At 57.9% G+C, this 22783-nt stretch overlaps 1 protein-coding gene across 6 annotated transcripts in view; it reads right to left on the bottom strand.

Moving 5' to 3' along the window:
* NLGN3 (neuroligin 3) overlaps positions 1-19253 on the bottom strand; it is a 41111-nt gene extending 21858 nt beyond the window's left edge. For 3 of the 6 annotated variants that reach the window (XM_061353341.1, XM_061353344.1, XM_061353345.1), the window contains exons 1-2: positions 19146-19253; positions 56-781 (exon numbers count right to left, since the gene is read on the bottom strand). In XM_061353341.1, the coding sequence (XP_061209325.1) occupies positions 56-533 (478 nt within the window). In that variant the 5' untranslated portion in view covers positions 534-781; positions 19146-19253. Of the gene's footprint in view, positions 1-55; positions 782-19145 lie in introns of those variants that run through there. The other 3 variants (XM_061353342.1, XM_061353343.1, XM_061353346.1) reach the window with 3 other exon arrangements.
* Positions 19254-22783: the final 3530 nt, after the last annotated feature.

The raw sequence follows: 22783 nt of genomic DNA, 5'->3' as shown, positions 1-22783 counted from the left end.
GGGAGGGGAGGAGCGGCCCCCCCTGCCCTCCTGCGGGCACCCCGGCGGGACTCACCATCCTCCGTGGGGATGTAGATGTTGAGATACAGGCAGTCCTCGTTGGGATCCTGGATGTAAGTGGCTACAATATCCAAATTGGAGGTAAACCAGATGGGCAGCATGATCTCAGGAACAGCGTTGTGGATGTTCTGGGGGCAGACCGGTGAGAAGTGGGTAGCGTTCCTGATGCCCGACCAGGATGGTGGTGGCTCAGGGGGCATGAACCTCTTCTCCCCGATGGGGGGGGCAGCATAAGGCACCCCCAGGTACTGGTCCACGGGCCCCAGGATCTCGCTGGGCAGCGGCACACGCACTCCCCGTAACTTCCCATAGTGCGTGTTGACAGTGGGTGAGTAGACCTGGCCCTCCATGTGAATGAACGCTGAGGTGAAGCTCAGGATCCAGAGGGCGAGGCGCAGATCCCAGCCAGCCACCAGCTCAGGCACTTGGAGAACAGGGGGCACGAGAGGGCTTCTCCAGAGTATCAGCCACATTGTCCGGGAGGAGCAGCACCAACATCCAGGCCTGAAGCTCCTGGGGCAAGGGCTCAGAGCATCCCGGTCACGCCAAGCCTCCAATTTGCCCACTGGGAAAAGATGGAGCAGAAGAGCCAGGAGTCAGGAGTCGCACCTTCTGATGGGTGAGTTGGGAGCGCGACCACGGGGAGATGGGTCCTCAAAGCCACCCCACTGCCTGCTGCTGCCTGCCTGCCAACGGCCCAGCCCTGGGGGCACTGCTGCTGCTGTGGGGAGATGGAGGGAATTAACAGCAGACTCGCTCTGGGAGAAGTCAAAAGCTCCCTCAGAGAAGGAGCCAGATCCCTGGCCAGACCCTCCCACCCATGGGTGCTCGTTGGCTCTGCCACCACCCAGGCAGGCAGCTCTGGAGCAGGCCAGCGCGGGCAGCACCGGTACTGCACGTACAGACACACAGGTGGCATGTGTCCCTGCCTGCAGAGCCTGTCCCCAGTGCTCAGAAGCCAGCCCAGCCTCTGCCCCTCCTGAGTGAGCCCTGGGCAGCAGCGTGGTGCCCTTGCCCCGTGCTGCAGTCAGGTGTCAGCAGCAGGTTACCGGTGTGAAGATACGCAGGACAGTGCCACTTCCTCGGCACCACCCCTCCACACTAGGAACCTGTTGGGCACCACTGCTCTCCAGCACGGCCCACTGGCCCCTCTCCCCTCCAGGCTGAGCCCACGCTGCAGTCAGTGCTCCTCAGCTGGGCCACATCCCAGCATTGCTCCCCTGCCCGTGTGCCACCACCCCACTTCACACAGCAGCAAACCAGACGCACGCGTCACTACCCAGACACCCATCTTGCCCATCCACATGCTCTCCAGGCACCTGTCTCCTTTCACCTGCTGCTGGCCAAAGCGGTGAGAACCCAGGCACAACTCAGGCGATGGGCACAGCCCCTGCCCCACTGTGCCAGCCCCCCTACCTGCCTGCCTCCTGGCCACCCAAGCAGTCCCTGGGGAGGCAGAGCTCTGCTCCCACATCCCCACACCAGGCTGTCAGCAGGGTGTGAAGCCGATGTGGCAGCTCCTCCCTGGGCCCATGGGGAAAGGCAGGCAGGGCACGTGGGGCGCAGGCAGGGGCAGGCAGGGGGGTAGGCAGGGGGCAGGGCAGGCAGGACCTGCAAACAGGGACCAATGCAGAGCTCCTGTGCAGGAGAGCCCTTGCTGGAGGCTGTGTGGATTTCCAGTGCTCTGCTCTTCAGCTCCCCGCCACATGCTGCATTCTGGTTTATGCAAGTGCAGACCCCCCTACCACCAGCGCTGCTCCCCATCGACTGAGACCAGGGCAGCCGCAGAGGCCGCGCTCATCCTCACCCAGCTTGGCAAGAGCAGCAGCAGCCCCAGGCCAAGATCCATACCTAGGGCTTTGCAGCCCAGTTCCTGCTTGGTAGCAGGTCAGAGGATGCTTGTCCTGTGTCAGCCACATGTCCTTAGCCTGGGAGAGATGGTAGAGGTGGTGGGGCACCTCCATTCTTCCCCAGAGCATCCTTACATGCCCATCCAGTAAATCTCTCTCAAGCTCAGAAGGGAGCAGAGTTGCCTTGGAATTACTGGAGCACAAAATAAGAGCTGTATGCAGATGGGAGGATGCGGCTCTGGTGGAGGTCAGCTGGGCAGGAGCTCCATGAATGAAGAACACCTCATCCAGCAAGGAAAATCCACAGGAGAAAAAACCCAACCAACCAAAAATCCCACCACAGAGGGTGTCCCAGATCTGCACTGCACATGTGCAGGCAATTCACTGCTGGCCACTGAGGAAAGGGGCCTGTGCTGTGCCTGCCCTCCAGATGTGCCCAGGGAACACAGCAGGCTCAGAAATCCAGCACAGTAAGAAACACTGAGCCCATAAAATCACATTGCTGCATCCAGCCTGCCCAAGGCCTCCTGGGACTGGGCACGCCTGCACTGCTCCGAAGGCCATGGAGGCAATGCCACACAAGGAGGGTGGTACAAACGATGGGGAGAAGCAGTCACAGCTACTGCCCCCTCCACAGCACAGGGACAATGTGAGGGCTGAGCCATCGTGACTGGGGCTGATCCTGCTCTACCCCGTGACCCCCATCCCCTCAGCCCATTGTCCCACTCCACCTCCTCCTGCCCCAGCAGACAGTGACAGCAACATACCCAGCACTAGAACAGCCCTGCTGCGTTATCCCCAAAAAGCCTAAGAAACAAAAGGTGTATCGTGGGACAGAAATACAGCTGCGGCACCCAGGGACCCCAGGCTCTGCTCTACCCTGCTGCTGCTGGAGCTGTCCCTGCAGCACAGTGCCTCCAGCTCTGGAGGAAAACCATCCTTCACCTAAGATTCCTTGCAGCAAAGAAGCAACATTTGCTGAGCAGCGACATCCCAGGGGTGTGATGATGGCTGGGGAACCCCCAAAGCTGCAATAGTCCCACATGGGCTCTCACAAGTGCTTCAGACCCACCGCTCTGCCTGACATTGCTGGAAAGCAAACTGCCCAGTGCAGATCTGCTGAGGGTCCATGGCTTAGCATAAAGCCCAATTACTAATGACTGTCATATCTAATTTGTATGACTGGAAGCCACAGGCAGCTTCCAGCCTCTATGATAGTGCCCACAATTCCCCAGAGAGCCATTTCAATTGACCCGTCATTGGTTTTCCCTCTGCAAGAGCACCACAGCCCTGCCTGTGGTGGCTTTACCAGCTGGTTTCCTGACTGGAGAGCTTCCTCAGGCTGTGGCCACACACTGCTGTGGGCATCGCTGCTCCACCAGCTCCTCCAGCCAAGCACCAGGCAGCACTGCTCCACAGCTCCCAGCGACTGCAAAGCCAGGGCTGAATTCACCCCCTGCCCTGTGCCCCTGGAGCAGCCATGAGCCCCGTGTGACCACCCAGATGTGGCACCAGGAGGAATCTCTTTATAAAACACAGCCAAAAGCCAGCTGCTTGCTACAGCTCCTCAGAATTATGTTACGATGATGTTCCCTTGGGGTTCTGTTTAATCCTCATCCGTGGTCCTTCTAGCATATGAAAACCATGTGAATTTGAAAACAAAACCCACAAGTTAAGATAGAATTAAAGTTCCAAGTACACATCTTTAACTTAAATAAAATGATACTACAGGACTTGCAACTGTCTCCAATTATGAGCTTTATGAAGCATCAGACACAGAGGTGAGTTACATTAGTGATAGCCAGGTATGTCCAGATATGGAACTGCACAGTCCAGACCCAGTAGCCCTGACATTCCCCTGGAGAGCCATGATGCCTTCACACCCAAATGGAGATCGTGGTGTTCTGACACTTGTAATTCCACATCTGGTTCTACCATTTTAAAAGACCTTTTCCTTCCATCTGCCCCCGTCTCCCCAAGCACAGGACGCAGGCACCCAGAAGAGTCTCAGTGACATGCTGCTCTAAGCCTTCCTATGTTTGGATGGTTTTTCAATTACAAACCCCCAACGTGACTCAAACCCTGAATCTGGAATTCCCTGGGTTTCAAATGCCTCATCTGGGACCATTACAATACCCCTGTAACACATCTTATACCCTCATATTGCTGTTCTGTGCTCTGTGCTTTCTGCTGTAACTTCATGTTAATATAACATTTAGGATGGGAATTTAAACTTAATATTGCCAGAGTGCCATGAAAACCAGAGCTCAGCCCCCTTCACCGGGGGCCGTTGCATTGCGCCTTCCACTGCTGCCTGCTGCCACATCAGCTCCTAATCTTGCCCTTGGCCTTCCGAAGCAAAATGACTGGGAAATCCGAGACAGGACAGTTTGTTCGGGGATGGCTCCCCCGCATCCCGCAGGAGGTGGGAGCGAAACTTCCCGCCTACAGCGCTCCCATTCTTGCCTCCAGCTGCGAAGCCAAGCGCATCCCCCAGCAAAGATGGCTGCTGGCTCCCGGCAGCGCTGCGCCAGCGAGAGCCATGCCTGCCAACTGGAAGGGAGACGGGGCTGGGCTGCGCAGATACTGGGGATGCTCAGACAAGCGCACAGCAAGGAGCCGGCAGGAGAAAGACACCGCAGGTATCCCAGAGCGCCGGTGGGTGAGCAGAGGAAGCGAGGCTGCTAGGGCACTTGTTCATCTGCCTGGGAAAACAAATGCTCTATCCGCGTTTCCAGGGCTGCGCTGTCTGCCAGACAGCTCCCTCCTCAGCGCTCTCCATGGAAACCTGGGCGGGTGGGATCCTCTGGAAGCCTCCCTTGCAGATGCACAGGCAGGCGTCTCCACAGCAGCCAGACGAGCTGGATCCACACCTTCCCTGGCTGGCAGCCAAGGCGATGCAAGGAGGCAGCCTGCCCTTGCCTTGGAGCCTTTGCCAGGCTCCAGCCTCCTGCCCCTCAGCACTCAGGCTGACCAGCCCGAAGCTCATCACGCTGGTGCTGCGGCTCTGTCCTCTGCGTGGTTCGAAGCCAGGAGAGACCAGGACCTCAGACCTCCCAGCTGGCACTGATGGAGGATCTCCTCCCAGCAGCAAGCAGACAGGAGGTCCCACTGCACCCTCTGGCCACTCTGCCTTCTGTAGCTCTGCTCACCGTCTGACCCTGTTGTATCACAGTGAGAGGCAGCGAAGGGCCAGCCCGGGCACCCCACCACAGGCATGCACCTGGCAAGCAGCATGAGAAACCTCTGCCTCCTCCTGCCCAGGGAGAGCAAGGTCCAAACCTTCCCACCAGCCTGTCTGCAAGAGCAGGATCTTGACTTGCAGCTTCTGATGCTTCTGGCCTGCCTGGGTTAGTGCTTGAGAAGATGGTGGTTGCGTGCTATGGACTGTGCCCTGTGGGTCTTTCTGACCCCCCCCCCAGGTTACCCATCCATGCCACAGGCAGGTGTTTCCTGGTCCCACAGCACTGTGAGAGCAGTTCCCAGGACTTCAGGTCCACCACAGAGCTGGTGCACAGTAATATATGGCTGCCAGTGGCTTGCAGTTACACTGAAAAGGGGTTTCAGAGAGGTCAGCCCTGCTGCTGCTGCTGCTCCTGCTCTGCTTTGCCATGAATGAGCTAAATGACAGAACAGAGAATGTTTTAAAATCGGCACATGACACCCAGCGCTAGGGAGACCAGGGCAGGAACCTGACACACTCCCACCAGACTGGGGAAAGGGCTGAGAGGTGATGGGCAGGGCTGTAAGGTCACTGGGAGGGATAAACTTGCACAAACAGACCACAGAAGAAAAGATGGCAGAAGGGTCATAAGGGCTGCAGGGGGTACAAGTTCAGCGTGAGCCAGCGCGTCATTGCCACCAAAATAAAGGAGAATCCAGTAGGATGTGCAAACAGCCAGTTTACAAAGACGTGTGAATTACTTTGCTCTCCTCTCATCTCATAAAGGCACATCAAGTAATTATGCTGTTCTCCTCCCCCCAAAATTTGGACCAACTAACAGGCCACAGGAGACCAGCGAGACCACCAAAAATCCCTGGACAACACCTGGAAGAGTGGGGATAGTCTAGACAAGTCAGAGGACACAGCCTAATAACATGTAAAGGCCACAGGAATAAAGGTTGGAACAGTCTGAAGCTGAATTTCATACTAGGGAGTAGTGTTACATTCATGGTAAGAGACTCAAGTTAAAGCACCCCATGCATATCTGGAAAGGATGCTACATGGCAGATGGGTGGATCAAGTCCATCTCGACCCCCTTGGTGTCCCCTCCAGCCTAGTCTCCCTACACTTCTCATCACCCTGGCTGGCAGCTCTGTCCCTGCCTTCATTTGTTCAGCATTTGTCACCATCTGAGCAAACTACTGCCACCCCGGCCATGAAGACTTCAGCGTTTAGGACACTGACAAAGCAGAACACTCAGGGGGCTTCCCAGCACCACGGAGTCCACATACATCTGCTCTCCACTTTGCAGAGATCTCCCCAGATCTCTTTGGTGTTCATCTCACTCTCTAGGTTTCTCCTAGAGGCACATCTGCAGCACCCCTGATGTCTTTCACAGTCAGCACCACACTCACTCTGATGGGACACAAGCTAAAACAGTCACAAATGTCACCCTCATTTGCTTCAAGTGCAAGAAACACCCCTGTGTCTTGCCTTTCGGAGCACCACCAATATTCAAAGTAAGCTGGATGTCAGAAGGCTACAACATACTCCACTGCACATCCTTTGCCCTGGGGAGAGGATGAGAGACCACGTGAGAAGTGTCAGTTATGTTCCTCAATGCTGCAAGAACATATGTGGGACAGAAGCTCTTTGACAACACCCAGACACGTGCCAAGATCCTCGAGAGCTCCCATTCAGAGCAGAAGAACGTTACCAAAATCTCTAGAAACAGACATTTCAAGTGCCACTTCTGCTGTGGTGCCAATGGCTTCCTGCTGCAATATGGCCTATGCCCATTTGCTCCTTGGCCTTTAAAGGTTCCCTCGTGAAGGAGCCAAGCCTGCCTTGGGAAGGACACCAGGGGCAAAGTAGACCTTTCCCTTGCCTGCATTTCAGCGTTTCCAGGCACTTTTGGTGTTGAATACCAGCACACTGCTCGATGCTTGGCTCCAGAAGGCACACTACCCCACAGGTGAGATAGCCTGGCTCGTTTCCAACTCCTGTTTAGCACCCAAATGCAGGAGGTTTCTCAGTGTCACTCAGCTGAGACTGGCAATGTTGCTGAAGGACAGGTAGTGAGCACTGCAACAGGGACAGTGTTGGGGTCAGCACCCAATCCTGCCAATGCAAGCAGAGGGTGGCCTCTATAGAGGACCCCAGGACAACTGTGCTTGAAAGCCTGGGCTCTTTTGGAGTGGGCTCCATGCTCACCTTGAGCTGGTCTAGATTCTGACTGACCTTCCCACTCACTGCTTCCCAGGTTCTGGTGGGAAGCTGAGGCAGGGCCACAGCCAGCAGCTGCTGTGTGAGCAAGAGGCGCTGCCAGGACAGGTCCCTGCCTGTCAGTGGCAGCAGTGGCAGCAGCCTCTTGGTGGGCTGATGGTTTCCACATGGTTCAGGGATAACTGCTGGAAGCAGGTCATTTAGTGCCACGTTCTGGATAGAAATAATCTCATGTTATAGCTTCCCTGACCCCAGCATGAAGAAATGGTGGCAGCTCTTTGCTCTTCACCTTGCTGTTTGCATAGTTTCCATTTTACAAATGCTTCCCTGCAAGGGCAGAGGTTAATGAGAACCACTGTCTAAACAGCAAACACAGTCCCCTGGCCCTGGCATGGATAGACACACAGTTGCTCCCCAGCCAGAAAAACAGGCAGCAAAGGAAGAGGTGTTGAGACCCTGGCATAGGTTGCCCAGAGAAGCTGTGGCTGCCCCATCCCTGGCAGTGTCCAAGGCCAGGTTGAACAGAGCTTGGAGCAAGCTGTTCTAGTGGAAGGTGTCCCTGTCTGTGGCAGGGGTTGGAACTGGAGGAGCTTCCACATCCCTTCCATCCCAAACCAGTCTGTTTCATTCTAAGAGAGCCTGACCCAGCCTGGAAGATCAGAGAGCTCTGGAGGAGGCCCCAGAAGCCATGCGAGGGGTCGCTGGAACAGCTGGACATGGCATCGCTCTATTCCAGCCTGACCGTGCCTGGTCCGCCCTGGCCGGACCGAGCACCAAGAGCCGGTGGTGCCCCCGGTACCGCCCGCGGCGGAGGCGGCGGGAGCTGTCCGTTCAGCACCGCGCCACGCCGCCGCGGGTCGCGCCGGTTCTCCTTGCCGGCCACGCGGCACCCAGCGCCTCCAGCGAAAGCGCGCGGCCTCTCTCGAGCTCCATCCAGGCTGGAGCCGGAGGCAAGGCGGTACAGGCAAGGAGAGCTGCCGGGCAGGCGGCACCTCCTCGGCTAGACCGCGTCATGGCTGTCCGCAGCTTCCTGAGGAGATGAGAGGGAAGGGCTGACCTCTTCTCCCTGGGGTTCAGTGAGGTGACGTGGGAATGGCTCAACGCTGTGCCAGGGAAGTTTAGACCAGACATCGGTGTGTGACCACCCCTTCACCGAGAGCGTGGTCAAACACTGGAACAGGCTTCCTAGAGAGGTGATCGGTGCCCTCCATGCCTGTCAGTTTTTGAGGAGCATTTGGACAATGTCCTTAATTTTTCTCTAACAATTGGTCAGCCCAGAATTGGTCAGGCAGTTGGACTAGATGATCATTTCAGGTCACTTCCAACTGAAATATTCTATTCTAGAGGAAATGGCACTTCATAAATGGCAGAATTACTGCAGCACTCACTTTGCGCGGGCAGGTGACTGGCAACGCTGAAGTGTGGAACCCTGGAATTCCCAGACATCTATTCAGGAGTGAACTGACAGACAATCTGCTTTCAGCAAGCCCTTGGCAGCAGCACAGAGTTCACACCAAGACAACTTGCTTTTTCTCCATAATATCACAAACAAGCAACCGGCACCTAGTTGAAGGCAATATAAGCTCACTCACAAATCCGAGATCAACACTCCACAGCTAGCAACTGGAGTGTAAATCTCACCCAGCAAAGAGAGCTGTCTGCACAAAGCAGCATTTCCTCACTTCCTTCTCCAGCTTTGGCAAGCCGTGCTGTGACATTATCCCAGCTGCTCATCACCATCCCCCTCACATCTGCCAGAGTCATGGCTCCTACATCCTCTCCCAAACAACTGCCCCAGAAGCTACCATGGGCCCGGATATTTAAGTTAAATTGGATCATTATGACCGAACCACGGTAGGGAGCAATTACACAATCACACAGCTCTTCAGAGAAACAAGCTTCTGAAACTGAGTCCAAATACCTTCATATTTCTTATGTCAGAAAAAGCAGGTTTGAAATGTAATAAAGAAAGGAGACTTCAGTGACCCAAAGAGCCTAGCTCAGTGCAGTGACATCCCCATTTCTGAAAGACCCCAAACAAAGCAACAAAAATGAAACCCAGCTGCTGATGGAATGTTTTTCACAAAACTCTCTCATACCCCAGTCCCTCAAACTCCTTTCTGGAAACCCAGCCTTGCAAAGGACATGGACCTCCTCCAACCAATTGGGCCACAAGCAATTTGCACAAAGCCTTGTCCTACCTGTACCACCACCTGTGCTTATAATGGGTCAAGACGCCTTCTGCATGCACCCAGGAAAGATGAGAAAGCAGTGGTGGCTGCAGGCAGGCTCAGTGTGTGCACAGCCAATGCTTTCCATGGACCAGCATGGCCCGGAGGAGGCTCTATAAATGTAAGGAGGTGGGCTGGGCACAGACGAACCCACTGCAGCTTAAAATACAGAGACTTCCTGCAAATGTGACAAGAGAGGGTGGGCAACAAAAGCCAAGAGCGCCTTGAATGGGAACAGCTACACCCAAGATAAGTTGTCAATGTTTCAGTTTTGCTGACTCAGTTAGGAAGCAAAAACTGCTTAATCACAGGCTGTAATCCAGACCATGGCTGCAAGAACCTCTGGTTTCAGTGGCAGAGCTGAAAATGGATTGTTTCCTTTACCAACACCTGCTCCAATGCCTATGTCTGCCTCACCCCACTGCCCACCACTCCTTGTGAGCTGAGCAAAGTTTTGCTTGGCAGAGTTGTAAACCAGGTCATGAAGATGACCCGGGCTAAAGGTAATGAAACCCAGGGTAAAGAGCAGATAAGAGGAAAATAACCGGAGACAAGAGGGAATGAACTTTTCCACAGAAGCTGAAACACAACATAATCAGTTTTCCTGTGCCGAGATAAGTTTACAAGTTATCTGTTGGTGCACAAGCACCACCTTCCTGTATCACCCATTACCACCCCATCTTGTACCGTGTGACACCAACACAGCTACCAAGTCCATGGAGCAGGGTGGCTCTATGGGGACAGCAAATCCCTGCGCATGTGGTATGGGCCATCCCGACAGAGCCACCCTTCCAGGTCACAGCACAGACAGAAGGGGCACGCATGTTCCCTCACAGGACTTGAAAGCCCAAGCATTGCAGTCCAGCACTAAATCATTTCCTCACTGCAGAGTCAGTGGTGGCAGTGCTCAGGAAAGCTGTCCTAGGAGATGTTTGAGTTAGCATCACCTCCGCCATTCATACCACTTCCGTTCTGTTGCAGCAGTCCCTACTCCCAGACAGGCTCCATGCAGACGCATGTACACAGAGCCCAGGATGGAACGTCCCTCGTTTCCCACAGCTAGGAGAGCTGCAGATCCTCTGTCCTGTGCCCAAGAGATGCCCCATCACCCTACTTTGAGAGGTGAGCGCCCCAGCACACCCCACCTGACACAAGCTGCTGAATTGTGTTAGTGTCAGTTGGCTTGATCAAAGGCCAGAATGATTTTCTGACCACGTTGCAAGAGCCAAGCAGGGACATGGGAGCAGCACTTCCTCTGTCCAGCAAGCAACACCCACACAGAACAATCATTTTGTTGTCATCACGCTGGTGCCCCTTTCAGTGACTCACCACTCCATGACACTGCAGCATGCCCGGGGACACAGCCCCAGTGGCAGCCACCACCAAGGACCAGGGCACTGCTCAGTCCCAGCTCTGCTGTGGCCGGCCTGGCTGATCATCCTCCCCTCCTCACAGCACTGGTGTCTCCGTCTCCACAGAGGGCTGCCCTGGGCAAGGCACTCAGACCTAAAAAGGTCTGGACCGGGACAGGAGAAGGGGAGCTGTGACAGTCGGTAGCAGTGCGCGCAGAGCACAGAGCACAGGCCAGGACAAGCTGTATTTGCTAATGCTGTAATACCCTTTTCCTCTGCTCCCACCAGCAGGCGGGAGGCACTGGAACCATCAGGAAGGGAAGACCCGAATGTGGAGGTGGGAAAACGCTGTTGCTGCTGGAAGCACCGTGGACTTCTCCATGCACAGCACCCGTCCTCAGCGAGCTGCTGGCGGCGGAGCACCAGCTCCCTCCTGCTTCCAGCTGTGCCGTGGCCCTCGCCCGTGCCGGGGCAGGGAGCCCGGCCCGGGGGCAGCGCCTGCCGCCAGGGCCAACGGGACACAGCGGCCAGCAGCCGCGTCCTGCAGCAGCCGCTGCTCCGCGGGGTGACGTCAGCCCCTGCAAGCCTGGCAGGCAGGGGCCGCGCTGCTCGCAGGCACCGCCCGGCTCCGGCGGACCCCGGGCGGGCGCTCTGGGCCGGCTGCGGCTCAGCCGCAAACGGGGCTCCAGGCTGGCGCGCCCCGGAGCCAGGCAAGGTGCTGGAGGCGCCGCCCGCATCCCGCTGAGCGCCGGCACCAGGGGTAAGGGCTGGAGGGTGTGCAGGAGCCGCAGGGGAAAGGTGGGACCCTGCACGGGCGGCACCAGCCCGTGGCAGAGCTGCGGCGGGGCTGGCAGCGCCCTCCAGGCTCAGGGCAACACCAGGGCAAGGGCAGCTGGCACAGAGGCCACCAGCGCATGCTGCTGGCACAGCGTCCAAAAATGCCCATCTGCAGCTGGGCAAGAGGAGCGCCTGTCCTGGAGCTGCTGAATTCCCCAGAAACCCTAAAGGCTTTCCCAGGACCTCTGGAAACACACTGAAGCTACATGCTCCAGTGAGCAACCTAAGGAGCTCACAGAGTGTCACAGCCTGGTATCACCGTTGTCACAGGTTGTGCATATTGCTGGCAGCCTGCACAGATGTGGTGTCATGGAATCCCAGCCTGGTTTGGGTTGGAAGGGATCTTAAAGCTCCTCCAGCTCCAAACCCTGCCACAGGCAGGGACCCCTTCCACTGGAGCAGCTTGCTCCAAGCCCCTGTGTCCAACCTGGCCTTGAGCACTGCCAGGGATGGGGCAGCCACAGCTTCTCTGGGCACCCTGTGCCAGCGCCTCAGCACCCTCACAGGGAAGAGCTTCTGCCTAAGAGCTCAGCTCAGTCTCCCCTCGGGCAGGTTCAAGCCATTCCCCTTGCCCTGTCCCTACATCCCTTGTCCCAAGCCCCTCTCCAGGTTTCCTGCAGCCCCTTTAGGCACTGGAGCTGCTCTAAGGTCTCCCCTTCAGGAGCCTTCTCTTCTCCAGGCTGCCCCAGCCCAGCTCTCTCAGCCTGGCTCCAGAGCAGAGCTGCTCCAGCCCTCGCAGCACCTCCATGGCCTCCTCTGGACCTGCCTGAGCAGGTCCACAACCCTTTGTCACCTTGAAAGGACCACATGCAGTTAGATGGTTCATCCCAAGCCCATAACAGCCTCTACTCAACTAAGAGAAGCAGGTTGCTCAAGCAAGGAAGGCTGCCCTCAGCAAAAGCTCACATGCCCAAACTGAAACCAGAGCTGGCATGACTGAGCAGAAGACCATGGAAGCCCCTCAGGCTGGGGCTCAGCTGGAGCCAGGGCAGCTCTACAAACTCTGACTTATTCTCATGCAACCTGGGCTTGCTAAGAACAGGAAGCTGGGCAAGCCAGCAGCTAGGATGGTAGCCTGCTCAGATTTAATCCCAAATTATTCTCTATTTTCCCTTGTACCTTTCTCCTCCCACACTTTCTATCTTCAAACATAGAAAAAAAAAAAAAAGCAGAAAGCCTAAAATCTCTGGGAAAAAAATCTTTGCTGTGCTTTAGTGCAAAGGCTGCTGGAACAGCCTGGAGATGCCCTGTCTCTCCAGAGGGAGCAGACCAGGATGAAGCAGCACATATGGGCAGGCTGCAAGTACCAGCAATGCCAAGGAAAGCAGCCCCAGTGCCAAGGCAGCTCCCGTGCTCCCTGCTTCTTCTCAGAGCTCACCGAGCACAGCTCAGCCTCAGCAGATACCCACTTTTGAAGCATTGCTCCCCACAGACAGGGGAGGGTTTTGTTACAAAGAGCAGGAAACCACCTTAAAGCCATGAGCATGCAAGTACAGCAGCTCCCTGCCCAAATCTGCAACCTCGGGTCCTCATCAAGGCAGCTCATCAGCAACAGAGACCAAAATGGCAACGAGGCTAGGAACAAGCTCTTCCCTGGGAGGGTGCTGAGGCACTGGCACAGGGTGCCCAGAGAAGCTGTGGCTGCCCCATCCCTGGCAGTGCTCAAGGCCAGGTTGGACACAGGGGCTTGGAGCAAGCTGCTCCAGTGGAAGGGGTCCCTGTCTGTGGCAGGGGTTGGAGCTGGAGGAGCTTTGAGGTCCCTTCCAACACAAACCAGGCTGGGGCTCTGTGACAACAGAGATCATTTCTGTCTTGAGGCACAGGATCTGTCCCTTACGGCTGCTCACAAAGGGCAGGTGTGGGTTTTGTGGTTGCAAGGACGCCGCGGTGTTGATGGGATTCTTCTCTCAGCCCTCACAGACAGGATCCTCCTGGATCCATGAGGATGGAAGAGTGTCTTCTTCATGAGCTTCAGCCTTGCTTTTCCTCATCCTGCTGCCCACTCTCACTGCAGTCCAGCTGGGGAGCGCTAGATCCCTAGCTCACCTCTGCATCCTCTTCTCCAAGTCTACTTCTCCCACAAGAAGCAAACCTCTCCCAAACCAAGCCTCTCTGCTGTCTCTGCACTGCTTGAAGAGCCATGGGATACCCTTCTGGCACCACACGTATACCTAGGTAAGGCTGAACAGGACCCTCACTGGTAGCAGGACACGAGTCTTTTCTCATCTGGGCATAAAACCAGGAACAGACCCTATACCGATGTTCCCTGATGTGTGTGAGAACTGGCAGAGCCAGGGGACTGTAAGAGATGAAGATCAGATCCCTGGTGATCCCAAAGGGAACTGGGACAATGCCGGGATGAGTCTCCAGCACTGCTGTCAGCATGTCAGATGTGTGTCCTGTGGCCAGGGAACAGGAGGAGGCAGAACTGCCAGGTGAGACAGGAGGGAAGGGATATTGCCATCCAGATGTGCCATCCCTGGAGACATTGCAGGCCAGGCTGGATGTGGTTCTGAGCAACCTGCTCTAGTTGAAGATGTCCCTGGTCATGGCCGGGGGTTGGGCTAGGTGACCACTGAAGGTCCTTTCCAACCCAGACAGTTCTTTGATACCAATTCTATGATTTTCAAACCAACTGAATTAGCAATTGGTCAGAGGACAAGATTCCATCAGAAGACTCCAGCAAAGGGTGCTGTGATGCCGAGACAGAGGACTGGTGCTTAGCACAGGTCCCACCTCTCCAACCAGCTGCACCTCCATCACGTGGGGAGAGCAGCCTGTGCTGAATAAGTGGGACTGAGCAGGAATCTGTCACTCTGTGCCAAGCAGAGGAGCACAAGAGATGGATGAGGATAAACCCATCCTTCTTCACCAGAGCCCAGTGCTCCCTTCTGGCTCCACCCTTGCTGGCAGGCACATCGTTATGAAACTAACAGCTGAGGCCAAGGGCCCACCTTGCCCTGTGTACATTCTGGACAGTCCTCAGACCTACGAGCACTTTGCAGTTCAGCAGTCAGAGGTACATCTGGGTGTATCTCTGGGTTCTGAGGGAGCCTCTTGTCCTTTCGGAATTCATCCTGTTTCTCCTGGAACCCATGTAAGGTTTTGCTGCTCACAACACCTTGTTCTGAGGACTTCTGCAGTTTGACAGCACATCTGCAAGAGGCAGTGCCCCTCCTCCTGTTTGGCACCTCCTGCCGGCTTCATCTGATGCGACCTTGTACTTGCATAGAAGGAAACAGTGAACACTTAACCTCCATGCCTTCTCTCACGGCCTCCTGTAGACATACTTTATCCATCTTCTGCTCTTTCTTTTCCTGTTTTAAGAGCCCTGCATTCTTTAGCCATTTTGCACAGGGCCATCAGACCTCTGACTGTTCCTGCTGCAACCTCCAGGCATCTGACTGCACAAGGATCTCAACAGGGCTCTCCAGTGCTCCCCTGGGCAGCTCTAGAGGCAGACACACAGAGCGGCGGCTCCTCTTCTCCTGCATCACTGTCCCACGATCCCTCAAGTTGCTCAGTGGTGCCTGGAGTCACGTAGGAGTAGAGGAAGGGTGTGAAGGCAGCCGGACTCAGACTCCCCTGGACAACTCCTTTAGCACTGGTGCCAGCACCAGGACACTCACTCCATGGCGAGTGGCATGCAGACACTTTGGCCACGTGATGGACTGGAGCTTCTTCTCCCACTCCTGTAGAGCAGCAGCTGAGGAATGCCTAATGGAGGCAAAGTGCCTGCAGCCGCATCACACACCAAAGGCCATTCCCAGCAGCCTGCTCTCCAAGCCCAGGTGAAAAGCCTTCCTCTGCCAACCATCCTCACCCTCAGAGAGCATCAGCAGCCCCTGCCCGGTGTGAGTGCTGTAACCCTCACCAGCCTTTGCTCTGGCATGGCCATGGTGGCTCCTTGGCCCCCGAAGAGGCACGGCTCCTCGCAGGGCACACACCCCCGAGGCGCACCTTGGAAAGAACAGACCGGCTCCCCCGTTGTGCACTGTGCAGCGTCAGGAATGAGGCTTCTCCAGCGATCCCTGAGCTCCTTGCCAGGGCGGCCTCAGCCCAAGCAGAGCTCCCCTGCGTGAAGTCTTGCTCACAGGCACTGTGACTCCCCCCTCCCTGCCCCGCTGCCGTCGGACAACACAGCAAAAGGGGCAGACCTTCCCCATGCAACTGCAGGACTAAGCGGGAGCACAGGTTCCATCAGGAGCTGCAATACCGGATCACTACTGAGCCCAGACAAGCCTCCAGGCAGGCAGCGCATCTCCTCCTAACCAAGGAAAGCTTCCAGGAGCTGCACACACCCGGCAGCCACAGCCAGAAGCCCCCTTGTCTTCCCACTGCTCCTACTTCTCCCCATGACCCCAGAGTCAGGCTCGCTGCAGGATGTGAATGACGTGGGGTCACGCTGCCAGCACTGGCAGTTGCAGGACCTGTTCTTCATTCCCCTCACACGCGCTGTGGTGCTGCCAAGGCCGGCACAATGTGCCGGGCACAGCCCCAACCGCGGGGCCACGTTAGGAGACCACCACAGCATCGCATCCACCATGCAGCACCACTGAGCTATGACAGCTCTGAGCAGCCCAGCAGCAGGATCCAACCCATCTCCTTCTGCTGATGTACCCCCACCCTCCCCCATGCAGATCCAAGACCCACTTGGAGACAAACACAAAACCCTGCTTAAGGAGCATCTTTTGAAACTCCCTGTCAGCAGCAGCCAATAACCACAGACCTTCGAGGCAGAAACCTCTGGCTGGGATCCTGCAGACAGCAAACAACTGTCCCACCCCAGTGGTACCAAGAGCTCTAGGGACAGAACCAAGCTGTACCTGCCCCGTCCCTCTGCCCACGCTGCACAGCCCCAGGACAGCAGCTCCTCAGCCCCTCCATGCTCTGCTATGAGATTTCACAGCCTCCTCCATGGCTCAAGCGCAGTTCATGCTCAGACACATGCTCCACATCCCCATCACTTCCCACCCTCCTCCTGTTGCTGAATTCCTCCAGCTGCCACCAGTTACCCCACACTGGTCTGTCCGAGGTCACAGTTGCTCCTGCAGATCAAAAAGGGCTTCCATTTGCCTCCACTTGCTGCAAAGGAGTAGCTCCTAGCAGGAAGGATATGGGAAGACAGCAGCAAACTGCTTGGGAGGCAACAGAACTGCTGTGGTGGGGGAGCTTTAGGAGCTGGCTGAGCTGATGCTGCTCAGGAATGGTTTAGATGGAGCTTAGAGATTCGATCACCTCAAGGTGCCTTCCATACTTGCTGTCCTAAACCTCCTTCTCCCTTGACAGAAAGACAAGGCCAGCGTGGACCTGCCAGAGGCTTTTGGCAGTCACTCTGTCCTTGTTCTCTCTCATGGACTCAAGTGTGATCGTGGTTAAAATGCACCCAGACCCTGCCTGTGCTGGACCTGAGCACCCGCAGCAGACCCCACAGAGAGCCTGGAGAGATGCAGCCACCTCAGCTGCAGCCTTGCTGCAGGCTCTGCCGATTCTCCTGCTGCCTTCTGAAGCCTCAGCAGGCCCCTGCCCGCTGGCAAGGCGCTGCCAGCCCGCACCGTGCCACCAGCACTGCCCGGCTCCTGAGCACATGCTCTCCACCCCTCTGGGAGAAGAGCCTTTACATGGGGTCTGGGAAAGAGACAGAGCCGAATGGAGCAACAGGCTGGCATGGGCTCAACCTTCCTCTTCCACAGCACTGCCCTAGATTCACATTCAGCCATTGCCGTGCTGAGCCCGGGTGGCTGAGGCCGTGCAAGGCACAGACAGACCATACTGAGATGGGCTCTGCAGGTTCTCAGCACGGGGGGGGCAAGGGCTGCCCTGCGTCTCGGCAGCGCCCGCCCGTGCCCCAGTGCTCCAAGGTTGAGCTGTGTGTTTGCAGGTGTCCAACCCAACTCCACATCCCGGCCGCACACGTAACCATGGCAACTGCACATGTGAGTGGCAAAGCCTCGAGCTGGGCTAACTGCGAATGCAAATGAAGCAAACACATGCACCGTGCTCAGTGTGACCTCTAAATGTCAGCCCGCCACCATTCTGCAGACACCAGCTCTGGGGGTGGCTACCTGCAGCCTGCGGGTGGGAAGAGGCACCTCAGGGTTGGCACAGGTGCTCTGGTGCATCACCCCTGCCTTGGTACCCTGCAGCCCCTGAGGACACATCCACCCCTTGTGCAGCTGCAGATGCCCCCCTATTCCACCCTGGTTTTCAGAGGAAGGAAGGTCCCACCAGGCTGACACAAAGCATGGCCAGTGCAGGGGCTCAAGGGGAGCTGGGTCTGTCAGCCTGGCCATAAGGGCACCTCCAGCCCCTCTGCCCTCACCTATGGCATCAAATGAGGCACCCACAAAGGACAAAAAGAGAATTCCAGTGCCACAGGGATTCCATGGCAGAGCCACTTCCTCAGAGGAGGCCCGTGGCCTTGGGAAGGGCTGCCAATGGAGGCACCAGGAGAAGCCATCATTTGGGAGATCATAGTCCAGAAACAGACTGGCCAAAGGCCTTGCATCCCTCCTCGCTTCTCCTCTCCCGTACTGCCAACAGCGCTAGGCATGGGCAGGCGCCGGTGCTGAGCATCACCCACCACACTGTCCTGCTCCATGGCTTTGAGCACAACAGAGCCAAACTCAGGCAAATGGTGCAAATCTCAGTGCGCCTCAACAGAGCCACCAGCAACTCAGCACCGTGAGCCTGGCTCACCACATGGCCCGGGGATCAGCACCACCAGCACGGTAGAGCCCGTTTGCCACTGAGCTTGTCTTCAGCCTGGCTGACTGCCCAAGAGACAGGGAATGATGCCCTTCAGCTCCAGCAGCCCGACTACCAATGTCATTCCCCATGCTCCACAAGCCCAATGGCCAATGTAATTCCCCATACAATGGCCACTAATGTAAGCCACGGGGATCTCCTGCCCGCCCTTGACCTGGGGGTACTCACGACGGCAGCCTCATGCCGGACAGCACCCGGCGCATCCTTGCACCCCAAATAAACACCCCCCCGTCCGCATCCCCCTCCCCTGCACCCCGCATGGCGCCGGAGCGGGAACACCGGCGCTGGGACAGCGGCTGCTCCGCAGGGAACGGGGCCAGCCGGGGCCGCGCCGGGCCGGGGCCGCGCAGCCGAGGCGGGCGCACAATCCCCCTTTCAGAGCGTCGCCATGGCAACCCGCCGGCTCGCCGCGGCCGCTCATCCGGCCCCGTTAACCCCCGCCGGTCCCCGCTGCAGCGCTCGGCACCACCCGGTAACTCCCGCCCCGAAGCCCAGCCCGGCTCCCGACGCCCCCCCATCGGCACCGGCCCGCGGCCACCCGCCCTCCCTGGAGCCCCATCACCTCCGCGGCGGCCGGTCCCAGACCACCGCGCATCGGGGCCTGCCCCTTCCCCCCCGCCGGAGCCACCGCGGTGCGGGCCGGCTCGGCCGCACTCACCGCCGGGGCTGCCGGGGCTGGGCCATGCCGGTGGCGGCAGTGGCTGCTCCGCGCCCCTCTCGATCCGGCCGGCCTCGGCAGCGGGAGCGCGCGGCGCGTGCACGGGGGGCGGGCGGGGGCGGGGCCGTGCCTCGGCACCCCTTCGCTGCCGGCGGCCCTGGCCCCCCACCCCCCGGGCACCCTCCGGCCACCGTGAGCCCCCCGTCCCCACCGGACACCCGCACACCCGGGGGCGCGCTGCACCCCTGGCCAACGACCCCGTCTGTAGGAGCATCCCCACGCCGGCAACCTCTGCTACCCTGCAGCACCCCGGGCATCTCCACCCCGCCATCGCGCACCACCCCGGCACCCTGCACCAGCACAGGAGCCCAGAATCCTGCCCCGCTGCATCATGAACCCTCCCCCGCTCCTCTGCATGGGTCCTGCCCCCCCCCGTCCCGCATAGTTCCAGGCTCTGTAGCCCCGGCGCACCTGCCTGCACCGGCAGCATCCCACACCTTCAAGAACCATACCAAGGGAGCAGCCCCAGGCTCTACCACTGCTCTGCAGCGCCTAGCTCTTTCAGAGAGGATTGGCCAGATCCCAGTGAGGGATGTCCCATCCCAGCCTCTGCCCCCCCGCATCCCCCGCCACGCACAGGCCCCAGCAGCACCGTGCAGCAAGACCCAGCACCTCTGGTCATTTCCCTTTCCCCTGGGGGGAATCTCTTCCCTTCGCTCAGAGCCTACTGGCAGGAGCCGCCTCTCCTCCAGCCGGCCTCTGCCCATGGTGGGGCTACCTCTGCTCCAGTGCTGCCTGATGGGATTAGAGAGCATTTGAAACAGGGCATGGATCTGAATCCTGCTGGATGCGTCTGGTCTCTGCATCTCTCTGCTGTAGCCAGGACAGAGGCAGCTGCAATGCCTGATCAAAGAGGACGTGCAGTTACCAGCACACATCCACGTCTTCCGATCCCGACGAGGGGAGCTGGGCTCTGCCTCGCTCCTGCTGGCAGAGCTGCAACCCAGACCCTACCCAGGCTCTGCAGAGCAGCCGCCGCTTCTCGTTTAAGTTGCTCATGTGGCAGCATGCAGAGGGCAGGCACCGATTCCAGTGCTCCCATGTCCCCAGCACACACACTGAGCTGCTGAACATCCAGGCGCAGGGAGATCTCTGGCACCCTGCTCTGCCTGGGCTTCAGCGGCCCCAGCACGTTCTCCCTGCTGCAGAACAGGTCCGAGCTTTCCTGTCCCACACCCTCTCCCAGGGACCGTGGGTGGCAGCTTGACAGCGAGGGTGAGCACACCGCCAACTCTGTACGCCCTTGAGCAGGCAGCGTGGTCCAGCACCTTGTGGGATGGATGTACAACCCTGCCTAGTGCCCACCAGGGTTCATCAGCCCTGAGAAGCATCTTGAAGGGGCCCCTGGACCAGTGCAGAGCTGCCCCACAGCAGGCTGGGCTCCCTCTGCTCCACTGCCAGGCAAAACCAGCCCAGGACAGGGTCATGGTGTACAATGGGCACCACGCTGGGAGCACTGGGCACTGGCAGAGTGGGTGGGGGAGTGCGTGGGACACAGCCTGCTCCTGTCTGCCCGTCACTCCACTGTGCCAAGCCTTTGCACAACCTCAGGCTTCTCCCCACGTGCTGGACCCACACCGCTTATGGACCCTGCCCAGGCACCCCTTGGGGCTGCCCCTCCGCCCCGGGGAAGCAGCACCGAACACTGCCACCCCGGAGCAGTGGCCACAGAAGGGCAGCTGCTCGCATTACTCAATGGGCAGCATCCAATGAGCCCCCCCGCCCCCGGCTCTCTTACAAGCAGCGTTTAGAGGAGGAGCAGGGCTGGAAGCCGTCAGACCTGCTGAAAGCTGCAGCTGCTCGGTGCTAACGTGCAGCACAGCAACAGCGGCTCCGAGGCATGCAGGCAGCCTGGGCAGAGCCCAGCTCCCGGGGTGCCCAGTCCCACAGCATGCTGCAGCCTCCTGCACCCCCGGGGAACCTCTGGCAGCCAGAAGCTGGAGACCGGGAGCCCTCCGACTGCCACCACAGCGGAGCTCTGGGGTCCTGCTCACCCCGCACCGGCACCGAGCCCCAGGAAGGGACACATCATCCCTTTGCCCCAAGGGAGGCTGCGCGGGCCTGGCGTGCTCTCACCAGACACGAAGCAGGAGGGCAGCACCCGGCTCCGTTCTCTCCAGCATCCCTGCCGAGAGCCGTGCTGCCTCCTGCTACCCCGCTCCGGTGCCGGCTGCTGCCTGCAGAGCCCTCCTCCTCCCACCTCTGCCACTGCATGGATGCAGACACCCTGTGGATGCAGACGCCACTTGGCACGGACCCAGCTGCCTCCCAGGGCTGGCGAGCAGGGAGCTGCAAGCCCCGGCAGCACACACCAGGAACAGGGGCTTGTTCTGGCCAGAGCCAGTGCCCAGCTTGCCCAGTGTGGGCTCTGCTGGCCCAGGCACTCCTGCCCAGCCCTCCTCCAGAGTAAGCAGGGCTTCCATTTCCTGGGGCACCCGGCACAGGCTGGAGGAAAGCAGAGCCCCTGGGGTGTGAGGAGATCTCACAGCCAGCTCCTGGATGCTCCCCAGCCTGATCCTTACGGAAGGGGCAAACAGCTCTGTGCACATCTCCTGAACAGGGAAGAGTGCCCATCTCCATCAGGCCTGACCAGCAACATCTCCTACCCCACCTACAACGAGGTGGCAGGAGCCTACAGAGATCCAGGGGACATGCAGTGTGAGGTGAGCAGATCCAATGCTTGGGGCAGCAGACGGAGGCACATCTGCCAGCACATGGGTCTGAGGGCTAGAGCCTCAGCATCCCTCCTTCCTCTCCACTCCCTGAACTTGCCTTCTTGCTGTGGCCTACCCTACAACACTGTTATGTGCCCTCAGATTAAGATCAAAGGTAATTTTTCCGTAAGTCCCTGTGAACCTCACCCTATCCCACACAGATGGGACAGAAGGCACTGGCCAAGAAAAGCTACCAGGGGAACCACAGGTCAAATGGTCCATAAGCAAAATGCTGAGGAAGAACCAAAGAGAGAAGAAAGGTGGTTTCCAGGTTCCAACAGACAGCAGTAACAGAGAGCACTAAACTAGAGCAGGCTGCTGTAGAGACAGAGGCATGACTCCATGCCAGCATGCTGCATTAGCCAGGTCAAAAGTTGAGAATGCAGCACGTTACCCATCCAGACAAAGCACTGTGGCTGTCAGGAAGCAGTGAACAGAGGAGCTTTGGTGCTTATTAGCAAAACTGTGCTGTGAAAAAAGTACTGTGAGCACATTTGGTCTGCAGCTCCTCCTTGACTGCAGAGGTACCAGCCTGAGCCTCAGTACCTGCTGTGCCCGGGAAGCTGGGCTTGTCAGGGCTCAGGACTGCCCTGCACTGCAAGTCCCTCTTTGCTTTGTGCCTCTGTCCTGGTGGAACATGCCAGTAGTAAAACTCTAGAACATGCAAAGCCTTGCAAGTGCATGAACGCCAGCTCATGAAACAAACACAGAGGAAGGACTTGCTTGCCCAAGCTAAACTAGCCATTCACAAAAGCTGAAAAGGCATACATTAGTTCTACTGGGGAAAAGTGACCACGTGTGGAGGTACTGCAGGGCTGTACTGGGTGGAGTGCTGAGGAGGAAAGGCAGGTTCTGAACACACAC

Source organism: Neopsephotus bourkii, unplaced genomic scaffold, assembly GCF_033783945.1.
Source record: "Neopsephotus bourkii isolate Nb327-2 ecotype Australia unplaced genomic scaffold, CSIRO-AGI_Nbou_v1 NB_668, whole genome shotgun sequence".
NCBI lineage: Eukaryota > Metazoa > Chordata > Aves > Psittaciformes > Psittacidae > Neopsephotus > Neopsephotus bourkii.
The sequence above is the reverse complement of the archived record's forward strand: the minus strand, read 5'-3'. Positions and strand labels throughout refer to the sequence as shown.